The sequence below is a fragment of the Prinia subflava genome, chromosome 3, assembly GCF_021018805.1.
Source record: "Prinia subflava isolate CZ2003 ecotype Zambia chromosome 3, Cam_Psub_1.2, whole genome shotgun sequence".
Taxonomy (NCBI): domain Eukaryota; kingdom Metazoa; phylum Chordata; class Aves; order Passeriformes; family Cisticolidae; genus Prinia; species Prinia subflava.
Window position 1 is genome coordinate 35,140,007 of NC_086249.1, and position 20,940 is coordinate 35,160,946.

The window sequence follows — 20,940 nt, forward strand, 5'->3', positions numbered from 1 at the left end:
TGCAAGCCTCTCCTGCCTGTTCCTCAGTCCTGCTGTATCTACTGCTCTGGTTGTACAATGACATATGCCTGGATGTCATGTTAGTTCTTTCTGTCAGGCTTAGTCTTGGAAGATCTAGACCACCAGGATGCAATGTGCCAGGCAGGAGGGACCAATTTCAGCTACAGACTGCAGTGGCATGAGGTATCTGAGTTAATTACAGAAAGAGAAAATACATGCGATCATGGCAGGGAGCGTAGATAAACCTGTGAAACAGCGCAGAAGAGAAGGCAGGTGAGATCCTGCCATGGTCTTCCAACACAGACATTTGAGTAGGCTCCAGAGGGTTGACTCTGGCTGGATGCCTGGCACCCACTGAAGCCTATCGCTCCCCTCTGCAGCTGAGCAGGGGAGAGAAAATAAAACAAAGGGTTCATGGGTTGAGGTAAGGACTGAGAGAGATCACTCATCATACTATCACAGGCAAAACAGACTTAAATTAGAGATATTAATTGGTTTTATTGTTAACAAAATCAGAGCAGGATAATGAGTAGTAAAATAAACCTTCAAAACACTTTCCCTCCAGCCCTCCCTTATTCCCAGCTCTACTTCCTCCCACAGTGGCTCAGGGAGACAGGGAATGGGGGTCATGGTCAGTTCCATGGCCTGTTCCGCTTCTCAGGGAGCGGAGTTGCTCCCCTGGTGCACCATGGTGTCCCTCCCATGGGAGACAGTTCTCCATGAACTTCTCCAGTGTGAGTCCATCTCATGAGCACCAGTCTCCCTCAGACTGCTGCAGCCTGGGTCACTCTCCCCAAGGGCCTCCCTCGGGGTCACAGCCTCCTCTCAGGCATCCACCTGCTCCATGTGGGCTCCTCCATGGGCTGCAGGTGGATCTCTGCACCCCTGTGGGTCCCCGTGGGCTGCAGGTGGATCTCTGCACCCCTGTGGGTCCCCGTAGGCTGCAGGTGGATCTCTGCACCCCTGTGGGTCCCCGTGGGCTGTAGGTGGATCTCTGCACCCCTGTGGGTCCCCGTGGGCTGCAGGTGGATCTCTGCACCCCTGTGGGTCCCCGTGGGCTGCAGGTGGATCTCTGCACCCCTGTGGGTCCCCATGGACTGCAGGGGAGCAGCTGCTTCACCAGTTCATCATGAGCTGCAGAGGAATCTCAGCTCCGGTGCCTGGAGCCCCTCCTGCCCCTCCTGCACTGACCTTGGTGTCTGCAGGGCTGTCCCTCTCACGTGTTCTCAACCTGCTCTTCTCTGGCTGCAATTACATCTGTGCAGTAACTTTAAAAAAATTCTTCTTAAATATGTTATCTCAGAGGCTTTATCACCATTCCTAATAGGTCCAGCTTTAATCAGCAGCACATATGTCTTGGAGCTGCCTGGCCTTGGCTCCACTGGACATGGGGGAAGCTTCTGGCAGCTTCTCACAGAAGCCACCCCTGTAGCCCCCCACTACCGAAGTTTGGCCATGCAAGCCCAATACAGCATCTAATCAAACATTAAAATCACATGGGCATGTCCATGATAAAGTGGCAGGAAGTACCAATAACTTGGGATACGGGTCAAAACAGGCTCTATGAACACTCCTGTGGACATCAGAGAGATTTTGATCAGCAGCAGTTTCTCGATTCAATTTGCCCAGATGCATAACTGTACATTGGGTGAAATTCTATGGATTAAAAACAATTGGGCTTTTGTTCCAGCCCTGCACAAACTCACAGGCAGTGCTGGAACATGTTGTTTCCTATGTACAGACTCCCAGGGACTTCTGGAACATGCTGTTTCCTGTAGCATGAGGATCTGATTATATAATGCTTTGGGTTATGATGAATTTGCATGTTATTTTGTAAGCACATTTGAGCTTGTTCTTAACTGACAGCCATGTGATCCAACTCCAACACTGGAATAATGAGTCCTGCTGACAGTCAAAAGGACGTAGCCCAGGTTCATCCACTTGAAAACTGTCCACTATGGCTGCATCTCTCCTAGAACTGCAGCGTTGCCAGGGCAAGCGCAGAGTGGAGGGGAGGATGTGCCCAGCTGCCCTGTAAGACCAGGAGCACAGCAGTGCACAGTAGCACAGTTCTGGACCATGACAGTTCATCTCCCAGACAATTGCTTTGCATGATCCAAAGGTAAGCCTGGGCCAGGAACCATTCCTTGGAAGCAGCTTCAGTGCATCATCCCTCTTCTTTGGTGTTAGATGTTGTGTATGAGGGAACACAAGACTCAAGGTCTGGACCCAGGGCTGAAGAGTGATCCCTGATGGAGATTAACACAACTGGGATCTGTTGAGAAAGAAGCTACATGCATGTCCAAAGTGCTGTGCCACTGTGTTGTTGGAACACCTCAGGCTGTCACACAGGTGAGCACAGCTGTGTGATTCAGGCAGTGCAGCTCTCCCAGGAAATGTGGCCAGGCCCAGTGGAGTGCTTGTTCAAATCACTACCTGGGTTACATGGGATTGTTGTGCTCTGTTGATGGGATGTCCCTGACCCTGCCCTTGGCTGGCACTGAGCTCGGGTGCAGTGAGTTGTGTTCCCTGCTGCCATGTAGGATGCCCTTGGTCCTGCAACAGGTCTTGGAAACTACAGGAGTGGAAACCTGAATGAGCTAAATAATTATATTTTCATCCAAGAAATTCAAGGAGAAACTTTTTGTCAGGCTTGGTTACACAAAACTACATCTCCAGAAGCCACACACTACAGGTATGTGCTTCCAGCAGCATTTAAACCCCATGTTGTGTTTATCATTCTGGAATCAGTAGATCAATCATTTCAGATTCCTGCTACTATATTAATGTATTATTTTATGTTAAAAGAGCAGCAACATTAAACCTAGGAAAATGCTGACCCCCTCGAGAAACTGACTCATGAGGTATTTTAGCTTCTGTTGTAATGAAAAGATCTATTATACAATATTAAACAATCCTCAGTTGACCTCTTAGACTTGAGATCTTCCTCAGGATAGGAACTTTACATACCAAGTTGTCTTTCTCTTTACATGTATGAAAACCATCTCTTTATACAGACTCTTTATAATAGGATCCCTTTATAAAATACAATCTCTTTATAAATTACTATTTGAGTAGTATTTTATTCATTTCTGAACAAGCCTAGCTCTACAGGATCAAAGCATTTGTAACCACATATTTCATGTTTTTCTCTGAACATCCTTCACTACAGATTACATGACTTATTACTTCTAAAACAAGGCTATTCCAGAGTAAAGTAGAAATTGAAAATTGTACAAAGATACAGTTCATAAAAACATAGAATGGTTTGGGTTGGAAGAGACCTTAAAGTTCATCCAGCTCCAACCCCCCTGTTGTGGACAGGGACACCTTCCACTAGACCAGGTTGCTTCAAGCCCCATCCAAACTGGCCTTGAACACTTCCAGGGATGGGGCATCCAAAATTTCCAATAAATAGTTTTATGATAAAAATTTATGATAAAGGATTGTTTCTCTTGGTTCCCTTGCAAGAGCAGTATAAGATCGTAAGAAATTAATCTAATTTGATATGTTTTGATTATTTTGATGTCAAGGACATGGATAATTAACTTTATGGTAAAAAGGCTATTTTTAACCTATTAGTCCTCAGTTTCCCCCTTGGCAAAATGAAGTCTTTTGAAGATTCTGCCCTTCTCAAGAATTTACCTTTGCAGAGTTAAATTGCCTAAAAACTGCAAAATATGCTGAGATGTTGCTGCAGAAGATGCCACGCCATGGACACTGCAAAGTGGTGTTACAGTGCTTAGAGCTGCAGGGAAGATGAATGGAAACAGAAGAGTTTGGGTGACAGGTTATCTGCAAGCAGAATGTGAGGAAGAAGGACATCTTTGGGGAGTAATTTAATTCTCTCTCTGAAGATTTATACCTGCTGGGGATGCCAGCTGAGTGTTCCACCCAACAACATGAGTTGTTCAGCTTGAAGGTCTCTATGATGATTTCAAAAACCTTTTTCACATCATTATTTCCAATAGAGATAGGAGTTCATTAATGCTGTAACAGGATGGAAATTAGCAAAACACCAGTGTAGGGCAATTCTGCCATTTTTGTGACAAGCATATTACCGTGGTATCATTAATGTTTGTCACAATAATGTGATTTATTTGTGTGTGAACCATAGTATCATCTGAAACCAGCTGTCTTGTGCCAGAGCAGCTACGGAAGACAACAACCTGAACCAGAAAATGCTGCTCCAGGGAGATTATTGTGCCTGGGAAGGGCTACATTCTTACATTTACTGTCAGGTTTTCACCATCAGTCCAATGTTCTGAAACATTTTTCCAAATTATCATAATGGTCTGATGATAACGTATTTGGAAAGGATTTTTTCTCCTGCTATGGCACATTTTTCTCCAGCTGTTGGTAACAATTTAATGTTGAAGACACAACATTACACAACATGGTGTGTCTTTCGTTAAACACGTTTCAGTGTTTAACATGGCATGAAATGTTCTTTGATGGAATCAGGTGCAGAAAATATTTCTTCTTATTTATATGAACTCACTAAATATGTCTGTCTTATTCTTGTGGAGCTTAGTTTTCTTTGGAACATCCTGACTTTCTCATAGCAGGAACGTGTGGAACTGAACTTATTATCTGACACTGATCACCATGGTGATAATCTGAGGAGAGAGGTAGATACCACTCCCAAATATAAATATTGAATGACAGTCTCCAGAAAGAACATTTAGAATATTACGTAAAAGTGAAAGACATTGTGAATTCATTGATTGAAATATCCTGTATTACATCAAATTCAGGACAGATTTCATATTACTGAATATTTTTTCAGCATTTCATTTGTATAGATATTTTAAATCCCCCTCAAATTCTAAGAACATTATAAATTAGCACCAATGACAAAGATACTGGTTAGTAATTTCTTGAAGTCATGGAAGAGCCTAAGTTGCCGAAGTGTATTAGGGAATATTTTATGACTTAGGTGTCTCTAGGGTAGACTATGCCACAAGAACTGGCATAGCACTCTTAGCTCCTCTCTAATGGAATCTCATTTGCTGCCCTTCTGTGGTTCTTATTATTTGAATCAATGTGATTTTTCATAAGACAATACAATGCAACTAATGTACAGAATTAGAATATTGCCTAGATAAGACACAAAGCCTTAAATTCAATAGCAATTTAATGCCTGTGCCATTGTTTTCTTTTCATCTGCTCTGATTTTTTGAGAACCTCTCCCAGAAATGTCGATGCATATAATGGAAATACATAAAACTCATGTTTTGGAAAGCCAAGTGTGACATCCTCATCCTACTCAGAAATCTGAAAATTCTCAAGATGCTGGTTTGTCTTAGAAAGAGTAATATAAAAAGACCTGTGGTTATAGATATTTACAGTGTTGCCACCCATACCAGTCAAAGGTGGTGAAGTAACACAAGGCCAGGGGCATGGTCAGGGGTTAGGCTGGACTGGGCTAAATGGACACACACCTTGTGCCAGTCTTTCACCTGAGGATATGACTGCAAAGGAGAGGCTGAAATTCTATGTCAAACTGTCCTCAGAATTGAAATCTGATTCAAATCCCACACAGCTGAAGGTCAAGATCCTGCTAATAAGTGATACTGACCTGTGATGCATATGGCACCAAAATCACAAAAAACCATAGTTAGACTTCACTGTATGATTTTTCAAAAACCACAAAATCAAGTCACTTCATTACATTATGAATGCCAGACCACTCTGCTTCAACTCCAGCCTGTTTGGTGAAGTAGATGTGTTGTATTTCTGTGGTACCAAGTTGGGGCTTCTCAGTCCTTGTATAATTTATGATGCCATTTTCCCTTATTCCTAACCAGTATTTTCAGATTTGACTATCCTTATCCTAAATGCCTTAACAGACATGCAGGACTTAATCAGAGCACATGAAATATTTGATTCAAGTGATGAATTCTGAAGTCTTTTTTTAATGCACACCACATCTTTTATGAACCAGAGTACTATTTCTATGCTTATTTTTGTGGGTCGTGCCAGAGACCATGAATAAATTGCATCAGGTGTTTTTAAAAGTACAGAATAGATGGAGAAGCCATTAGAGGTGAGACTCACCTCAACCTCCTTTAGGTATGCAAATCTCTCTCCTTCCGCAGCGGCTTCTCTTGCGGTCAGCAGTGACCCTGCCGTGGGTGTTTGTCCCAGGCCGCCTCTCCAGGGGCAGCGGGAGGATCGGGCCTCAGGTGGCCAGCGCGAGTCCCGCTGGACATCAACCACCTCGGTGCCTGCTGGAGGAACGACACAGCCGGGATGGAGACACGTGCCAAGGGTGCGACCTGGAGTCGGGCAAGTCGGAAATCCCAAACCCTTACGAGGGACAGTGCCAATTGCCCTAAAGTGACTGGGAGAGTCCAGGCTAGAGCAGTCCCTTCCCCAGCTATAAATCCCACATTTTTTCGTATCAGCCTTGACACTGCGCCTCCGACTGGGTCGAATACCCATGGCTCTGCCGCAGTCTTGATCCCTGGCCCAGAGGGTGCCCCTGGATGCCGAGTGTCCCGGCGGGGCTGGGGACAGCCCGGCTCCTGCCAGTGCGGCGGGAGGGAGAGCGGGGCTCCCACGGCACCCCCGGGCTTGCGGGGAGCGCGGGGCGGGCGGCTCGGCGGGCCCCGGGGCGGGACGGCGGCCGGGGGGCCGGGGCCTGGAGCCGACCGTGCCCCGGGGGTGTCCCCGGGGCCGCGGGCAGCGCTGGGATGCGGGATGGGCCCGAGCGCTCGGCGCCTCCGTGAGCGCGGCCGAGGCTGCTCCTGGCAGGCGAGGCCAGGGGAGATGCAGTGAGGCGCGGGGCACTTTTCCAACAGCTCCTCCGGCGGGAGAGCCAGTGGCACGGCGCGGCGCCGCAGCCCGCCGCTCTCCCGGCTCCCCGGAGGAGAAGCAGCCAGGGCGCCATGCAGCGAGGCAGGGTAAGGGGCAGCGGGCCGGGGGCGCGGGGCGGGGCGGCGGCGGGCGCGGTGTCCCGGGGTCCCGGTCCCCGCTGACGGCCGCGTCGTTGCAGGTGCGGGCGGCGCTGCTGGCGCTGCTGTGCGCGGCGCTGCTCCCGCTCCGCACCGAGGCCGCCAGGGCGCCCAAGCAGCGGCCGGCGCGGACCCGGAGCTGCGGCGAGCGGCCCGAGGAGCTGCTGGAGCAGCTGTACGGGCGGCTGGCGGCGGGCATGCTCAGCGCCTTCCACCACACCCTGCAGCCCGAGCCGCCGGGCCGCCAGCACAACGCCAGCTGCCCCGCCGGGGCACGGCCGCCCGCAGACAAGAGGGTCCGGCTCCCCGTCAACCTGCGCAGCGCATCGCCCTGGGCATACAGGTGACTCCGGGCACAGGGGGAACGGGGGCGGCCGCTGAGGGCGGGCTGGAGGGAGCCGAGCGCTGTCCCCGGGGCAGCAGCCTGCAGGAAAGGCGCTAAAGCACACGTCTAATAGCCGATATGAGGTAATTACGTAGAAACAGCTTGTGTGAGGAATGTGTCTAATGGGCAAAAAGATACATGAATGGGGTGGAGCAAGCCGTGAGATGGAGCTCACACCCACATCCACACCCACCCGGGAGCACAGACCACCCTCAAAAAGTCACTTGGGCAAATTGTCATATGTGACAGTCAGAGGACCCTCAGCAAAGAGGCACCACCCAAGAAGCCCCTCTTGACTGCAGCAGCCACAGAGGGGCTCAGACACTTTCCCCAAAATGTGACTCCAGACGCTCCGCTCTTTCTAAAATACATCAGCGTACAGTCTGTGTTGCACAGTCTGTGCTCTGGTCACCCAGCAAACACTCGCAAGGGCTCGATGCCCCTTTGCTGTAGGAGCGTAGGCAAGGAATGAGTACTGCAATACTCTACACCTGTGATCTCAGCCTGTGCTTTGCAAACCTCCTTCCCCTGAGGTGGAAACGGGCTGACAGATTATTTTTAGGGGGCATAAAAAACCCTAAGTAAAGTATATTTATTGTGAGGCTGGTTAATACACGAAACAAGGGCCTGCACTTCTATAGGAAGCTCTGGAAAAGCTTGGAAACCACTCATCTAGTATGCTAAACCCAGTGTGTGATCACATTCTCAGAAGACTTCATAGTCTTCTGGTGGTTTGAATAAGACTGAGTTCTGTTCCCAGCTTTCTGTAAAGGACTGTAGACAACAGGAAGCTAAAATGTGCAAACTTAGAAGGATCTAACTTTCTTGCTACTTTTTATACATTATTGCTGGTATATACTTTGATGCAGTTCCTGTGTATTCAGCAAACAGTTATCTCCTTGTTAGGCTCTCCAATAAATATTTATTTTATGGCATGGGTTTTGCTTGCTTTTAGTGTAAGAAGTAATCCCACTGAGAGAAAGATGGTTTATTTGCTCAGTAAGCCTTTCATAAGCAAAGTATTTTTAGCAATACATTTTCTCTAAGAAGACTGAGGATTTTTAAGCTACCTAAGAGCGCACAAAACAAATACCATGAATGAAACGCCTACCATTGGGCTCAGGTATTTTTTACAGTGGCTTTGCAAAATACTAGTGCTATCAGAAAATTGTTCCTCTGGTTTGAAAACAGTGCCTTCCATCCTTACATCTTGTTGGGCAGGCATTTCTTTTCAGTTGGAGCTCTGTATAGACTTACTTCTTAATGGAACTGCTTTTGGGGCTTGGCTTACAAAAGTAAATCCACTGTACTTTCTATCAAAGTGTTTTCAGACACTAACTATTCACATACAAGCAACTTGATGATATTTCCAAGCTATGAATTTTAAAAGATAGTGAGGAAGAAGTATTACACCATTAAAAGCAAAATCTAAAATTATCTAAAATTATATTCAGAGAGAAAAATGTTTCTCTAGGATAAAGAGGCCTGAGTACCCTGTCTAGTTAACAGATCTTATTTCCAGCTTTTTTTGTGACTGCATTTTTACTGCATCATTAGTGTGCAATGAGACAGCAACAGATATCTCAAGGTGTGTAATTAAAGTATAAAATGTGGCTGCTAATGTGCACTAATTATTACCACTTGCTATCTCATAGATTTTGAAGCTAGATGTGAAAACTTGGTTTGTTTTGTGGTCTTCAGATGGGTACCCTGGAAGCTCCTTAATCCCATTAGAGTTACTCTGTATCTTTGAGAGGACACACAGCTCTCCATTAAAGACTGCAAGTAATGTCCCATTATGCTTTGTCAGTGGTTAACCAATCTCACTTATAGAATCCCAACTATTTATTTTCTATGGCTGGGGTGTTAATCTGAAAAGCTGCACACGGCTCTCTTCCATATTACGGCACTTTCTTGACAAGCCTACTTGCATTTAATTCTCTTCCCTCATAAGTCACTCCCCTTCATGGATTCATTGCTGTCTCCTGAACTGCCTTCTGAATCACCAAAGCTGTTCTAGTGGTGAATGCTCACACATTCACTGTAGGCAGACCCCTCTTGTATGCCCTGATAGGACACTGCTCAAAGGCTGAATTTGATGACTTGATATTTGCATGAAGATGCCTGTCCCATTCCAGCGTCTCACAGACATCTCCTCTCTGGCTTCTTTTCTGCACCTAAAGGCTGACAGTGCAGTTAATTTCTGCTCTGTACATAAGGGCTCTTTTTTCTTTTTGACGTGCATTTTAATGCCTGAGATACCTCATGCTGTTTCTCTGGCTTCATCGGCGTTGCAGCAGTTCCCATTGTTACCAGCTGCAGATTTCATTAACATACTGTTTATACTCCCTATTCCAGGTCATTAATAATAAAGATATTAAGTCTGGCTCTACTTACCTTCCCCTCAATATCTCCCCAGGCACCTGCTCCCAGCTGTTTAACGCTGCTGCTTGTAATTCTTCTGTTCACATGACTGTTCAGTCCAAGTCAACTGGAATTTTTTCATATCAGCATTTATGAGAATCAAATATCTTACTTAGAGAACTGTGTATAACATTGACTCTACTGCATCATCTGTATCCAAGTCTGTAATTCTGTTTAAGTGTAGAAGAATTAGGTTTGAATGGCTCAAAGCTCAGATAATCCTTGTGTGGCTTCTTTACTTGTCTTTATTCTGTGCTTACTGTTTATTTTCCATTACTTGGTCTTTTAATTTGGTTATGCAAAAATCAAGACTTACATCATTTTTTTGCTTGCTGCAACCGAGAGATAGAGGAGTTGTACATGGATTGCACCACAGATCCATCTGGTCCCCGACCCTGCTGCTAGCATCAACCAACAGGTGATATTTAAGGCAAAAGTTTGGGGAAACATACTGGTTTGTGTGTCTGATACTGAAATTCCATCCTGGGGGCCACAGGAGACCAGTATATAACTCAGGGCACAGAGTTTAATCACGTGAATCACTCTTTGCTGTGCAGAGCTATAAAGAGACAGCAGAGTTCCCTGAAGTCAGTTGAGCATGCTGGATTTACTCAGCAGTTCAGGAAGCTGGGCTACAAATTACCCAGCTTTTTAAAAAAATAGAGCCAGCAGCAGCAGTTCTGCCATGAAATCGTCCTTCCATGAAATCATCAGGCTGTGTGCCAGCTTGTGACACCTATCCAGGGGTTGCTTGTCCTTTTTAGCAGTATTACATGGGCAGCCAGTGAGATCCAGAAAGTCTGCTTGTACAAGGAGGTTCTGGCATGGGCCACTCGGGTACTGCAATGGTTCAGAGCTGCTTAACAGGAATTAACGATATGGGTGGACCTGCAGACCCTGCTGACAGCGCGGGACGGGTGCTCTTGTTAACATTTCCAGAAGCCACAATCATGGTGAATCATTAGCAGTGCAAGCACAGCTCCGGAGATGCACAGAGAAGTTGCTCACGGACAGGAGCCGTTATAAAAAGGATTAATTTAAAATGTCTGCCTAAACATCTGTGGGGGTCTGATCATCAAGCTCAGAGCAAACATTGAAAAATCTGATCCTGCTGAAGTCAGCAGCGTTTTTACAGGTAGTGCTCATTTGTGATTCCATTCATGGTGCTGCAGAGCAGATGACATTCATTAACCAGCTTTATATATCAGATCTATTTTTATTTTCTGATGTCTTAAGGCTATAATAACAAGCACAGCTAGTTTGCAAACACACTTCTATGTGAGTTTAGCAAAATTTCTTTATGTATATTCAAGAAGTCATTCATGTTTCTGAATTTCTAAATCCTGTGGCTTTTGTTTCTGCCTCTGGGGCCTAACCCTGCATCTACTAATGGTTAATTTACAAACATGTAAATTTTATTGTCAGTGTTGCTCTGATGATGTTAGCCAAATTAGCCAGTCCCTCTCTCAAACATTGCCCAGCTTAGTTTTTTCTGTTTTTCAAAAATCAGTTTCAGTTTATAAGCATCCTTGGTTTAGTGCCCATTTACATAAAATCTTAATAAAAGTAATACAGGCAAGTAATTTTTCACTGGTAAAAGCCAAGCTTGTAGGCAGTGTGTTTGAACAAAGTCATACAGGAGGGCTTTCCTACAAATAATACTCCAGTGATTTTCTAGAAGCTTGTCCAAGGCATTTTCCAGGCTTTATCATTACCATGCAGCATGGTGTGCATGTCCCAAAGATGCAGCCAATGAAAAGAATAGAAGGGGATGCAGAGCCATCCTTTTTAGTTGAGTATGTTTATACAACTCTTCAGAAAATCATTTAGCACTGGGCTATTTTTGTGCAAGCTCTGTGCTACCTATAGTAGTAATACCTATGTTGGTGCCTGTATATAAAATAAACTAAGCATAACATGAACAAAAGAACACCTGCTAGGCAAATAAATGTCTTGGCAAGGGGGAAAAAAAGCTGTTAGCTCTTAATCCTGTAAGTATTTCAGAGTGTGAAGGAAGGGGATGATGATGTGCTTATTAGACTTTTGATAACATCCAGCTGTTAGCCCAGTGCTAATAGTGATTTTCTGAAGAGTCGGCTCCCTGCCCCTGACCCTGTGGAATCAGAAGCTTGGAAATTACGAAGTGACAGTATTATTAAAAATACTACATATAAATGTAGCGCTACAGGACAAGGCAGATTAAGCCTCTGCAAGAGTTTTACTTCTGACAGAAACGTCTCTCTTGAGTTTCCAGGCTTAGTACGTAAATGGCAGGAAGTTTGTTTTTCACTGGGAGCTCTCAAAGCACTCGTAGGGTCATAAGGAAAAGCGGCCGAGTCACACTTCATTAGCGGTTCCAGTTCAGCACAAACCTACTCCTTGTTCCAGCAGATGGGAATGGAGCAGCCCGGCACAGCTCACTGCTCCTGTCGCTTGTGAACCAGGAGTGCTGGTGAGGCAGACTCAGCCTTACACAGCGGTGACCGGAGTTCACAGGACCAGGACAATCCTCATCGAAGTGTCTGCGCTGTCTGGTTTGCAGCAGTGGCCACAGCAAGGGACACAAGGCTGCAGGGGACACTTGAGTACCGGTGGAAAGTTGCACTTCTCTGGTTCTCCACCACTTTTCCCAGCTCTGTCCATCTCTTGGGTGTAGGAAAGATATGGCAGGAACTTGGAGCATGCATTTTTATCTGATTAATTAACCTGATCAAAAATGTTTACCCTCTTCCAGAAGATAAAACATGGCTTGTGGTGGTTGGAGTAAAGGAGAGGAATCCAACTACCGCAGCTGAGCCAGTGGTCATTCTCTGCACAGCACAATTATGCTCAGTTCATGCAAACAGAAGGGAGCAGCTCCAGCTGCATCTGTTCAGCTAAATGCTGGGTGTTACTGGTGTCTGTTAGTGGCTCTGACCCAAGTAGGTCTGGGTTGCCTAGAAAGACACAAATGAGGTTTTATTTATATGGCTTTTCTGAACAGGTTTGAGCTGAAGATGTAGAACCTTATATATGGTGCCAAATTTTAGTGACATTTGAGTTAAGGTATTATTTCAGGAGGCATTACTTACTTAGAGGCTTCAGCCTTGAAGTTCTGGTCTGGATGCAAACCCACATCTATATTTTGAATCCATCATCAAACTTGGATTCTCTCCGATTCCTTCCAGCTCTCACATGTATTGACATCGAACTTAGCAATGTAAGAGATTTTTTCCCTTGGAAAGTAGAAAACCATGCCAACAACCACATTATCTTTCAAAAACCCCACCCCATTAATACCTGACTTTTTCCATGTGGGAATTTGGAGGAGAAAGATGGTTGTGCACCATGATGCCAGTGCCAGTGTTCTCCTGTTACGAGTGAAACCTCTCATGTTTGCATGCAGAAGCATGTTCATGCTTTCCAGTAACATCATAAACCAGGTGCTAGAGATAATACAGTAGAGGAAATACCAATGACTTGACACATGGTGTGTTTAACAATCCACCACTGAAATTACTCACACTTGCATTTGAAATGGGAATGTATCACAGTAGAAAGACCTGTGTTCCCCTTTCTTCCCTTCTGCAGCTACCAGACATTTTATTTCACACTGGTGTGAGATCCTGTAACATGAAGGTATTTCCTGGGGAAAGTAAGCAAGAATAAATGGGACAGAGGAGCATTGCAAAAAATATCTGCAACATCACAGATGTCTGGCTATAAGAGAACTGGTCAGATTTTTTTGTGAAGAAAACAAATTCTTTAAATTATATATATGTAAAATACATAATGGTCATTATATATATATATATATGTACACACACACACACACATATATATAAAGTCTCTTCTTCTTGATGACAGGATAGTCAAGTTTGTGTTTGGCAAAGGCTGCGATTCCAGATTTCCTTTTCCTGGATAAACTGGTGATACTGCTGAAAAGGGCAGCTCCCTTCTGTCCCTGCCTAAAGCTGCTTGTTCACTCTGGCTGGTTGGTGCAGAGCTCTGTGTACATGTGTGGCAGGACGGCTGACAGACCAAACCCCAGCTTTTCACGGAGTTACTCCTCAGCTGAATGAGTTCCTTGATCAATCCTGTGACCAGAAAAACATCAGTGCCAACCCAGGGTGGGTGTGAGAGGGAGAGCCAGGCTGCCTGTTCCCACAAAGACAGATTTTGTGGACAAGCAGTGACTGCAGTCACACCTTGAGACAGACTTAAGAGTTCTGCCTCTTCCAAACCTGAAACCTCTTCTCATCTCAGAGACAGCCTGAAGAGATAAAAGGCAAACACTGATACCCAGGGAAGTGCTGCCAACCCTGGGAAACACAATTTAGATATCACCTTAAATGTATTAAGGTCACTTTAAGATGTATTAAGAGATCCCACCTGGAGGACTGCATTCAGCTCTGGGACTACAACACCAGAAGGACATGGACCTGTTAGAGCGAGTCCAGAGAAGGCCATGAAAATGCTCAAAGGGATGGAGAACCTCTCCTATAAAGACTGGCTGAGCCTTCCAGTATCTAAAGGGGGCCTACAAGAGAGGTGAAGAAGGACTCTTCACAAGGGCATGGAGTGAAAGGACAAGGAATAATGGCTTTAAACTAGAAGAGGACAGGTTTAGATCAGACACTGGGAAGAATTAAGAAGTGAGGATGTGATGAGACACTGGTACAGGTTGCCCACAGAAGCTGTGGATGCCTCATCCCGGGAAGGTGCAGTTTATCTCAGTGTGGGCATGAAAATGTTGCTCTTCTCTGGTTAGAGGAAGATACAGTAGACATGAATTAGAAAAAGCAATACAGAGTTCTGCTTTCAAGGGGAAGGCACATTTATGACCCCAAGTATATTAGGGAGAAAAACCTATTGCAGAAATAATAGTACAACTCAATTCTATTTAAATCACTAAATTTTAAAACATCATGTCATGGTGTTAACAATAATAATTTTAACAAGGATTTGTACCAGTTTTTGAAGAACTCCAGGCAGATAAAAAGTTTAGAAATGCCCAATGTGCTTTTTAATGTTCTGTTTACCCATTCGGTCCAAAATGCACAACTCATTCTGTTTACACCCTTGAATCTCATCATTCAGAAAGCCAGACACTTCATACTTCCATGTGCACTGTAGGACCTAATCAGTTCTGTAAGCTGTTCATGTTTTTTTCTTTACACTTTACAAATAAGAAGCCAGACAGCAACAGCTACGGCTATTTTTCCTGGTGGACACAACAAAAACATGCTACAATTATTATAATGATATAATAATTATAATAATATATAAGATTATATAATTCCAGATGACTATACCTGGTTGTAGAGGTACTAATGAATCTTCATTTGCTTCCCTCTAGAATTTCCTATGATCCCACGAGGTACCCCAAGTACATTCCCGAAGCCTACTGCCTGTGCAAAGGCTGCCTGATGGGGATCTTTGGTGAGGAGAGCCCGCACTTCCGCAGCACGCCGGTGTTCATGCCCACGGTCATCCTGCGCCGCACGCCCGCCTGCGCCGGCGGCCGCTACGTCTACACCGAGGACTACATCACCATCCCCGTGGGCTGCACCTGTGTCCCTGAGCAGGAAAAGGAGGCGGAGAGCGCCAACTCCAGCATAGATAAGCAAGAAGTGAAGTTGCTGGTGGGCCAGAACAAGCCCTCATCGGAATGAAGAATGTATTGAAAGTCATGTGTTAGTACTGGCCTCACATCATCACCTCAGGAAACTGCACTGCAGCAGCAAACACACTCACCCTCTTTTTTCTGCTTCCAGTTACTCCAGATACAAGACGGAAAGTCCAGTCACTCAGATCATCAGAGATGGCAATTCATTCTACTTCTTTAGCTCATGTAAACTTGTTTAGTTCAATATTGCAAACTCCAAAGTAGCCTTTGTTTCTCCTTAGAGCAGAACATTTTATCTTTGCTTATCCACAGTAAATATTAGAAGATAATGCAACTGTAAGACATGGTAGCTATTACTATAGCAAGCTACTGGTTGTAGATATTTTTAAGGAATCTCTCATATTCTACTTTTAAGTGCCCTTATATAAAAAATCACATAGCTGCCATACACGGGACAAAGGATAATTTCCCAGGCTGGGAGAGCCTCCCTTTATACTGTCTAAACTCCAAGCTTTGCTGCTGAGCTGTTACCTCTTTGGCTAATTTATACACTACAGTAAGGAAGCCTTTGCTGGGTTGGAGTAATTAATGAAGTAATATTCTATGCTCTTGCTATTTTTAAACTTGCCAAATTGCTAAGGTACAAAGGTGTTGAGAAAAAACATGCTAGAATATTGTAAAATGCAGCAGAATAAGTCTAATTACACAGAAAATATCAATTAGAGAAAACACAGTTTAGGTCCCAAGAATTCTGTATTCAATTTCATCCACCACTGACTGTTTAACTTCTTTGTGATAAAACTGTGTTCCATGCAGCTGAAATGCCAAAACCTTTCTTGTTTTAGTAGCAGAGATTCCCCATTAAAAAGTAAGTACCAAAGACTGGCTTCTCCTCAGGTGTGCTGCAGGTGAATAAGCAGGCTAGGTCTTAACTTCAGATCTTTCATTGAGTTGAGTCCCAGCCAACTCAAACTTGTTAAATCCAACTGATTTTTACAATTAGCCTTCCATCTGTGCAGCCTACAGCTGATGGAACTTGATGCAGGCCCTCACCAGAAACCCCGCACACACAAAAACTTCCATTTCCAGAACCAGAGACCAAAGTTGACTCAGCTACTGAATGAGAATCAGGAACGACCAGGCATGCCTTGCACAAACATCATTCCTCAGAGAGCCACACTCGCCAAATCGGATAAACCTCTGCATGCACAGCAGAGAATCTTTTCCAGCAGAAGGATCGTGACTGCAATATCTTTAGAGAATAAACTTCATATGCAGCAAGGTATCTGCTACATCATGAATCTCGAAATTGGCCTTAATTCATAGCAGGGAAAGCCTCTACACTACATAAACACACTCTTCTTTGGAGTGTTGTTGGATGAAGGATGGAAAGACTACGAGCTAATCACAATTATGACAATTCCATGTCTTGATGCATAATTATTGACTGTGCTCTCTCTGACTCAGTCTAGCATAACAGTATTTTTACAGTGCAATCTATGAAACTTCTTACGAAGCCTAAAATAACTTTAAGAACTCCAGAAATGAATAAAGATTCCCATCACAATGTCAGATTGAAGTTTGTAGCCGTGTTTTTTGTGCAGATGCTTTTCCTCAGTTCTCCTTGTCTTTAGATCTGTGTGTCCTCGGATTGTGATACTTCTATCTCTAGGGGTAAGGGGATCCTCAAAGGTGAGTTCAAAGATGGTCATAAAATGTTTATACTACTCAGAGAACAGCTAATTGCCTGGTTGCTGCCAGCAATTATAGGTACTTACCTTTCCCCAGAGAATGTAAATACTTGCAGCAGTTACAACCTCTTTTCCTTCCTCCTCAAGTGGAGGAACTTCTCACCCTCTGAGCAGAGAGAAATGGTAATCACAGGGGATCAAAAGGGAAGCTGACCCACGAAACGGGAGAAACTCTGTCCTAGGTGATGTTTCAGTAGCCTGATGCCTTCCAGTTTTTACCATGACATTGTGAGGTTTTTCTCCACGTGTACACTTAAGGCAATGTGATGTTGAACCTTCAGACTCCACGGCACAGAAAACAGTCTTCACTCTAACAGGCAATAAAATGACCCCAAACACCAACAGCAAAATGTCCAACCACACAGCATTTAACATTTAATAAATACCCAGAGGGGCTACCAGCTAAGTCTGTTCAAACACTGCACTCCAGCAGAACTCATTGTCTGCCCACATACTTTTGTTATACAAATTTGTCTGCAACAAATTAGTTATTAGAGCACCTGGATATATTTGCATGATGTGGAGAAAAAAAATCTCTGTTTTTGTTGCAACTCTCTTGTCCTCCAGACATAAATTATGGAGTCATTTTGAAGTTTTTCAAGTAACTAGAGCATGTTCAGGGAATTCCTGGGAAGTGCAACCTAAATCAGGTAAATGGAACATAATCAGTTTCTCCAATCCAGGACAGTAGATGCTTTAGCTTATAGACAGCTTCAGAAACTGGATAACTGAAAGTACTTGAGAACTGCAGAACCTCCATGGACCTCCTTCTCTCACACTGCAACAAGTGCAGAAAGCTTCCCATGGTTCAGGCATCTTTATGTTACTTCGTTCAGAAGCCCATTTTCCATTCTTAGTCCTCCTTTTTCTCTGTGACAGACTTTTTAGCTGAGCCAATTTGCTTCCTGATCCAGCTTTCCAGTTAGGTGTCTCTTGAAAGCTGTTTATGTTTTAGCACGAGCAACTGTTTGATATTTTGTTAGTGAACAACTGTTTGTTAATACTTAACATCAAGAGCTATTAGCTACACAAACACTTGCTGGCCTTCAAAATATCCTTCCACATATCCTTTCTCTCCACATTACTCATGTGGGAAAGGTTGAGTGTTAAATGTAGTTTGCATTTGTTTAGAATTGTTTTTTTTTAAACGAGGTCATCACATCATGGATTTATATCAGTTTCACTTCAAATGTGGTGTGACATTTTCCAGCTTCCAGCCCTCTGGTTACAGCTGCTGCAGCCTTGCCTATAATTTGCATGGAGAAGGGCGTTCATTGGAGTTGCTTCAAGGCTTCACAAACTGTTGACAGAAGGCAGACATGAAATGCCTCACTGAACCAACTCCAGGCCCAACAAATGCAAACAATTCAAAGCTAGAACTATCTGGCAGCTGCAGCTGATTTGAGAAAATCTTTTGTTGTGCCAGGAAAATCTTTTCCTTCAACAAGGTTGTCCCTGGAATACATTAGGAGCCACAAAACACAGAACAATATCCTCGGTAAAGAGATTATTTTCTTGTCTGTAGTATCGCTTAAAGTACTTTGGAAAATTCCTATCATTCAGGAAGGCTGAGGGAAGCCTGAGATGCTAGTTTGGATTGCTTGCCAGTCATCACCTCAAGGTGTCTGTCTGAACAGGTGAAGATCTACAGCTACAGCACGGGGGGAACATAAACAGGAAAGCAGCAGGAGGAAAAGGGAAATAGGCTGTGACGTGCTCAGAAAGTATAAACACCCATTAATCTTGCTGGGACTGGGGAACAGACACAACTGCCTGGACTAGGGTTGTTAAAGAGGCTGTAGCACAGATGACTGTGCAGTCATAAATGCCCCTGGAAGAGCAGCGTGGTGCTGACACTTCACCACAGTCTGTTCCAACAGAAAGTCCATCCATGCAACACCCCTGGTAAAGTCAGTCACTACTTGACACTGATATTTGTATTCACAATCCTGTTACGGAAGGAAAGAGGGCTTTGCTGTCACATACTGTTTCTTAAACTTACCACACTGGCACAAACCAAAAATCCTCTATGGATTTTTGTGACTTGTACCCTTCTCAGAAACAGCTACTTCCTTGGAATAAAGTATGACAAAAATAGTTTACCTCCCATCACTGATGAAGGCTGTAAATGCCACTAGTCAAGCTCTGCTTGGGCAGCTGCCTACACTTCCCAGGCTTTTAAGAGGGAAGCTGGTGGACAACAGGCTGCTGTGCTGAGTGCTGCATCTGCACAGATTTTCATAAACCCTCAGTTCCATAACTATGCATCTTCACAGTGCCCCTTCTCAAAGTGGTCTGACCTACATGTGAGAAGCAGTAGTGATTTTCTTGGAAGTGAAATTCTTGGTACAACTGAATGGTGCATTTTTATCTTTTTAAGAAATATCTCTGATGAAGTTAGCAAAGTTGACTTTTAGCTCTGCTATGGAGAGCTCAATAATACACATTTACTAAAATGAAGTGAGCAAAGCAGCAAAATAGGTGAGACTTCTATTTGAACAGCACATTCTAATTTGGGTGAGTGACAGGGGAACAGTACCATCCCTCTGGATGGGACATTCATACCTGTCCCACTTGAAGCCTCTATGGAGTTAACAACAAAGTTTCAGGAGTTATTTCATTTTCTCCATCTGCTTGGTGTGCTAGACGCTGAGGCAATAAACCAGTTTAAAGCACAGATTAGTGCCAACAGCTATGCAGTTACCATTCTGGTTTGCTTTATTTTCAAATCGGCCACATAAAAGTGATGATGTAGCCTCCCAGAAACCAACGAAACCCAGCTGTATTTCACCTGTGGACAGGAATTTTCAGGAGAGTTCTGGCTCAGCAGTAAGAATGGCATCTGCTTTGAAAGGCAAGACTGCATGGGCTGTGGGCTCGCAGGCAAGGAGGCCAGTGCCGGCTCTCCCGGCGAGCGCTTCCCCTGCTGCACTTCCCTCGCTTAAACACCGCCTGTGACCAGCCTGACAGAAACCAAGGCATGTGAAAGAGGAAGAAAACTGTTCCACGGAACCCAGGAACACCACGTGCAGGGAGGAAGCAGCAGGTACAAAATGTGAGGAGGGAAAAGCCCTAGGCAGCAAACAGATCTCTTGGAAAATGAGGAGGAGCGCTACAGTGGCTTGGCTGGGTATTTATGAAGCACTGTTGTGTCCAGCTCAGACAGCACCATTCTCTGAGCACCTCTCTGAGAGAGGATTATAATCCATCTATATTATTGCTGCTCAGCTGTTTACTCCACCAGATGGGAAAATCTGTATCCAAACAGCAGAAACATGAGTATTATCACTGCCTTATAAAAAGTCTGACTCATAAGCTTAATTAGGTTTATTCCCACCACAAAGCAAATTTAGTACTTGATTTTGTGTGATTCATTTTGTAGATGCAGCATTTCTGTTAACCTTTACACAGTAGGACATACAAAGACAAGTGCTCCTATTTTGTACAGTGATTTTCGAGATTATAAAAGTGTTGAGTGCTTTGAAATTTATGAACTAACTTCCACCCAAAAATACTTCAGTAGTGTAGTCAAAAGGTTAGTCAAAAGTGGCTTGAAAATTCCCAGTTATCAAAAATCTCTACTTACACAAAGTTTTTCCAATGTATCACCTATTTTGACTGAAATGAAGTCCAAACCTTGAATACAATGTTAGAACATTTTCCCTTTGAAACAGTGGGAGTTTATCAGTATGTTATTCCTCAATGGCCTTGGAAGATTCAATGATTTTTAAGATGCTTCTATTCTACTGCTCTGCTGCTGTCTGTGGAATAGGAGAAAAAGATAAAACCAGGCAACTGGAACAAAGCCATAAC

At 44.3% G+C, this 20,940-nt stretch overlaps 1 protein-coding gene across 2 annotated transcripts; it reads left to right on the forward strand.

Moving 5' to 3' along the window:
• Positions 1-5,073: 5,073 nt before the first annotated feature.
• Positions 5,074-20,703, forward strand: IL17D (interleukin 17D). Of its 2 annotated transcripts, none has more exons than XM_063394650.1 (3): positions 5,074-6,274; positions 7,001-7,302; positions 15,107-20,703. In XM_063394650.1, exons 1-3 carry the CDS (start codon positions 6,032-6,034, stop codon positions 15,420-15,422), a joined length of 861 nt encoding a protein of 286 aa, XP_063250720.1. In that variant the 5' UTR covers positions 5,074-6,031; the 3' UTR covers positions 15,423-20,703. The 2 variants fall into 2 exon arrangements, with proteins under 2 accessions (XP_063250720.1, XP_063250721.1); XM_063394651.1 differs by lacking the exon at positions 5,074-6,274 and adding an exon at positions 6,581-6,908.
• Positions 20,704-20,940: the final 237 nt, after the last annotated feature.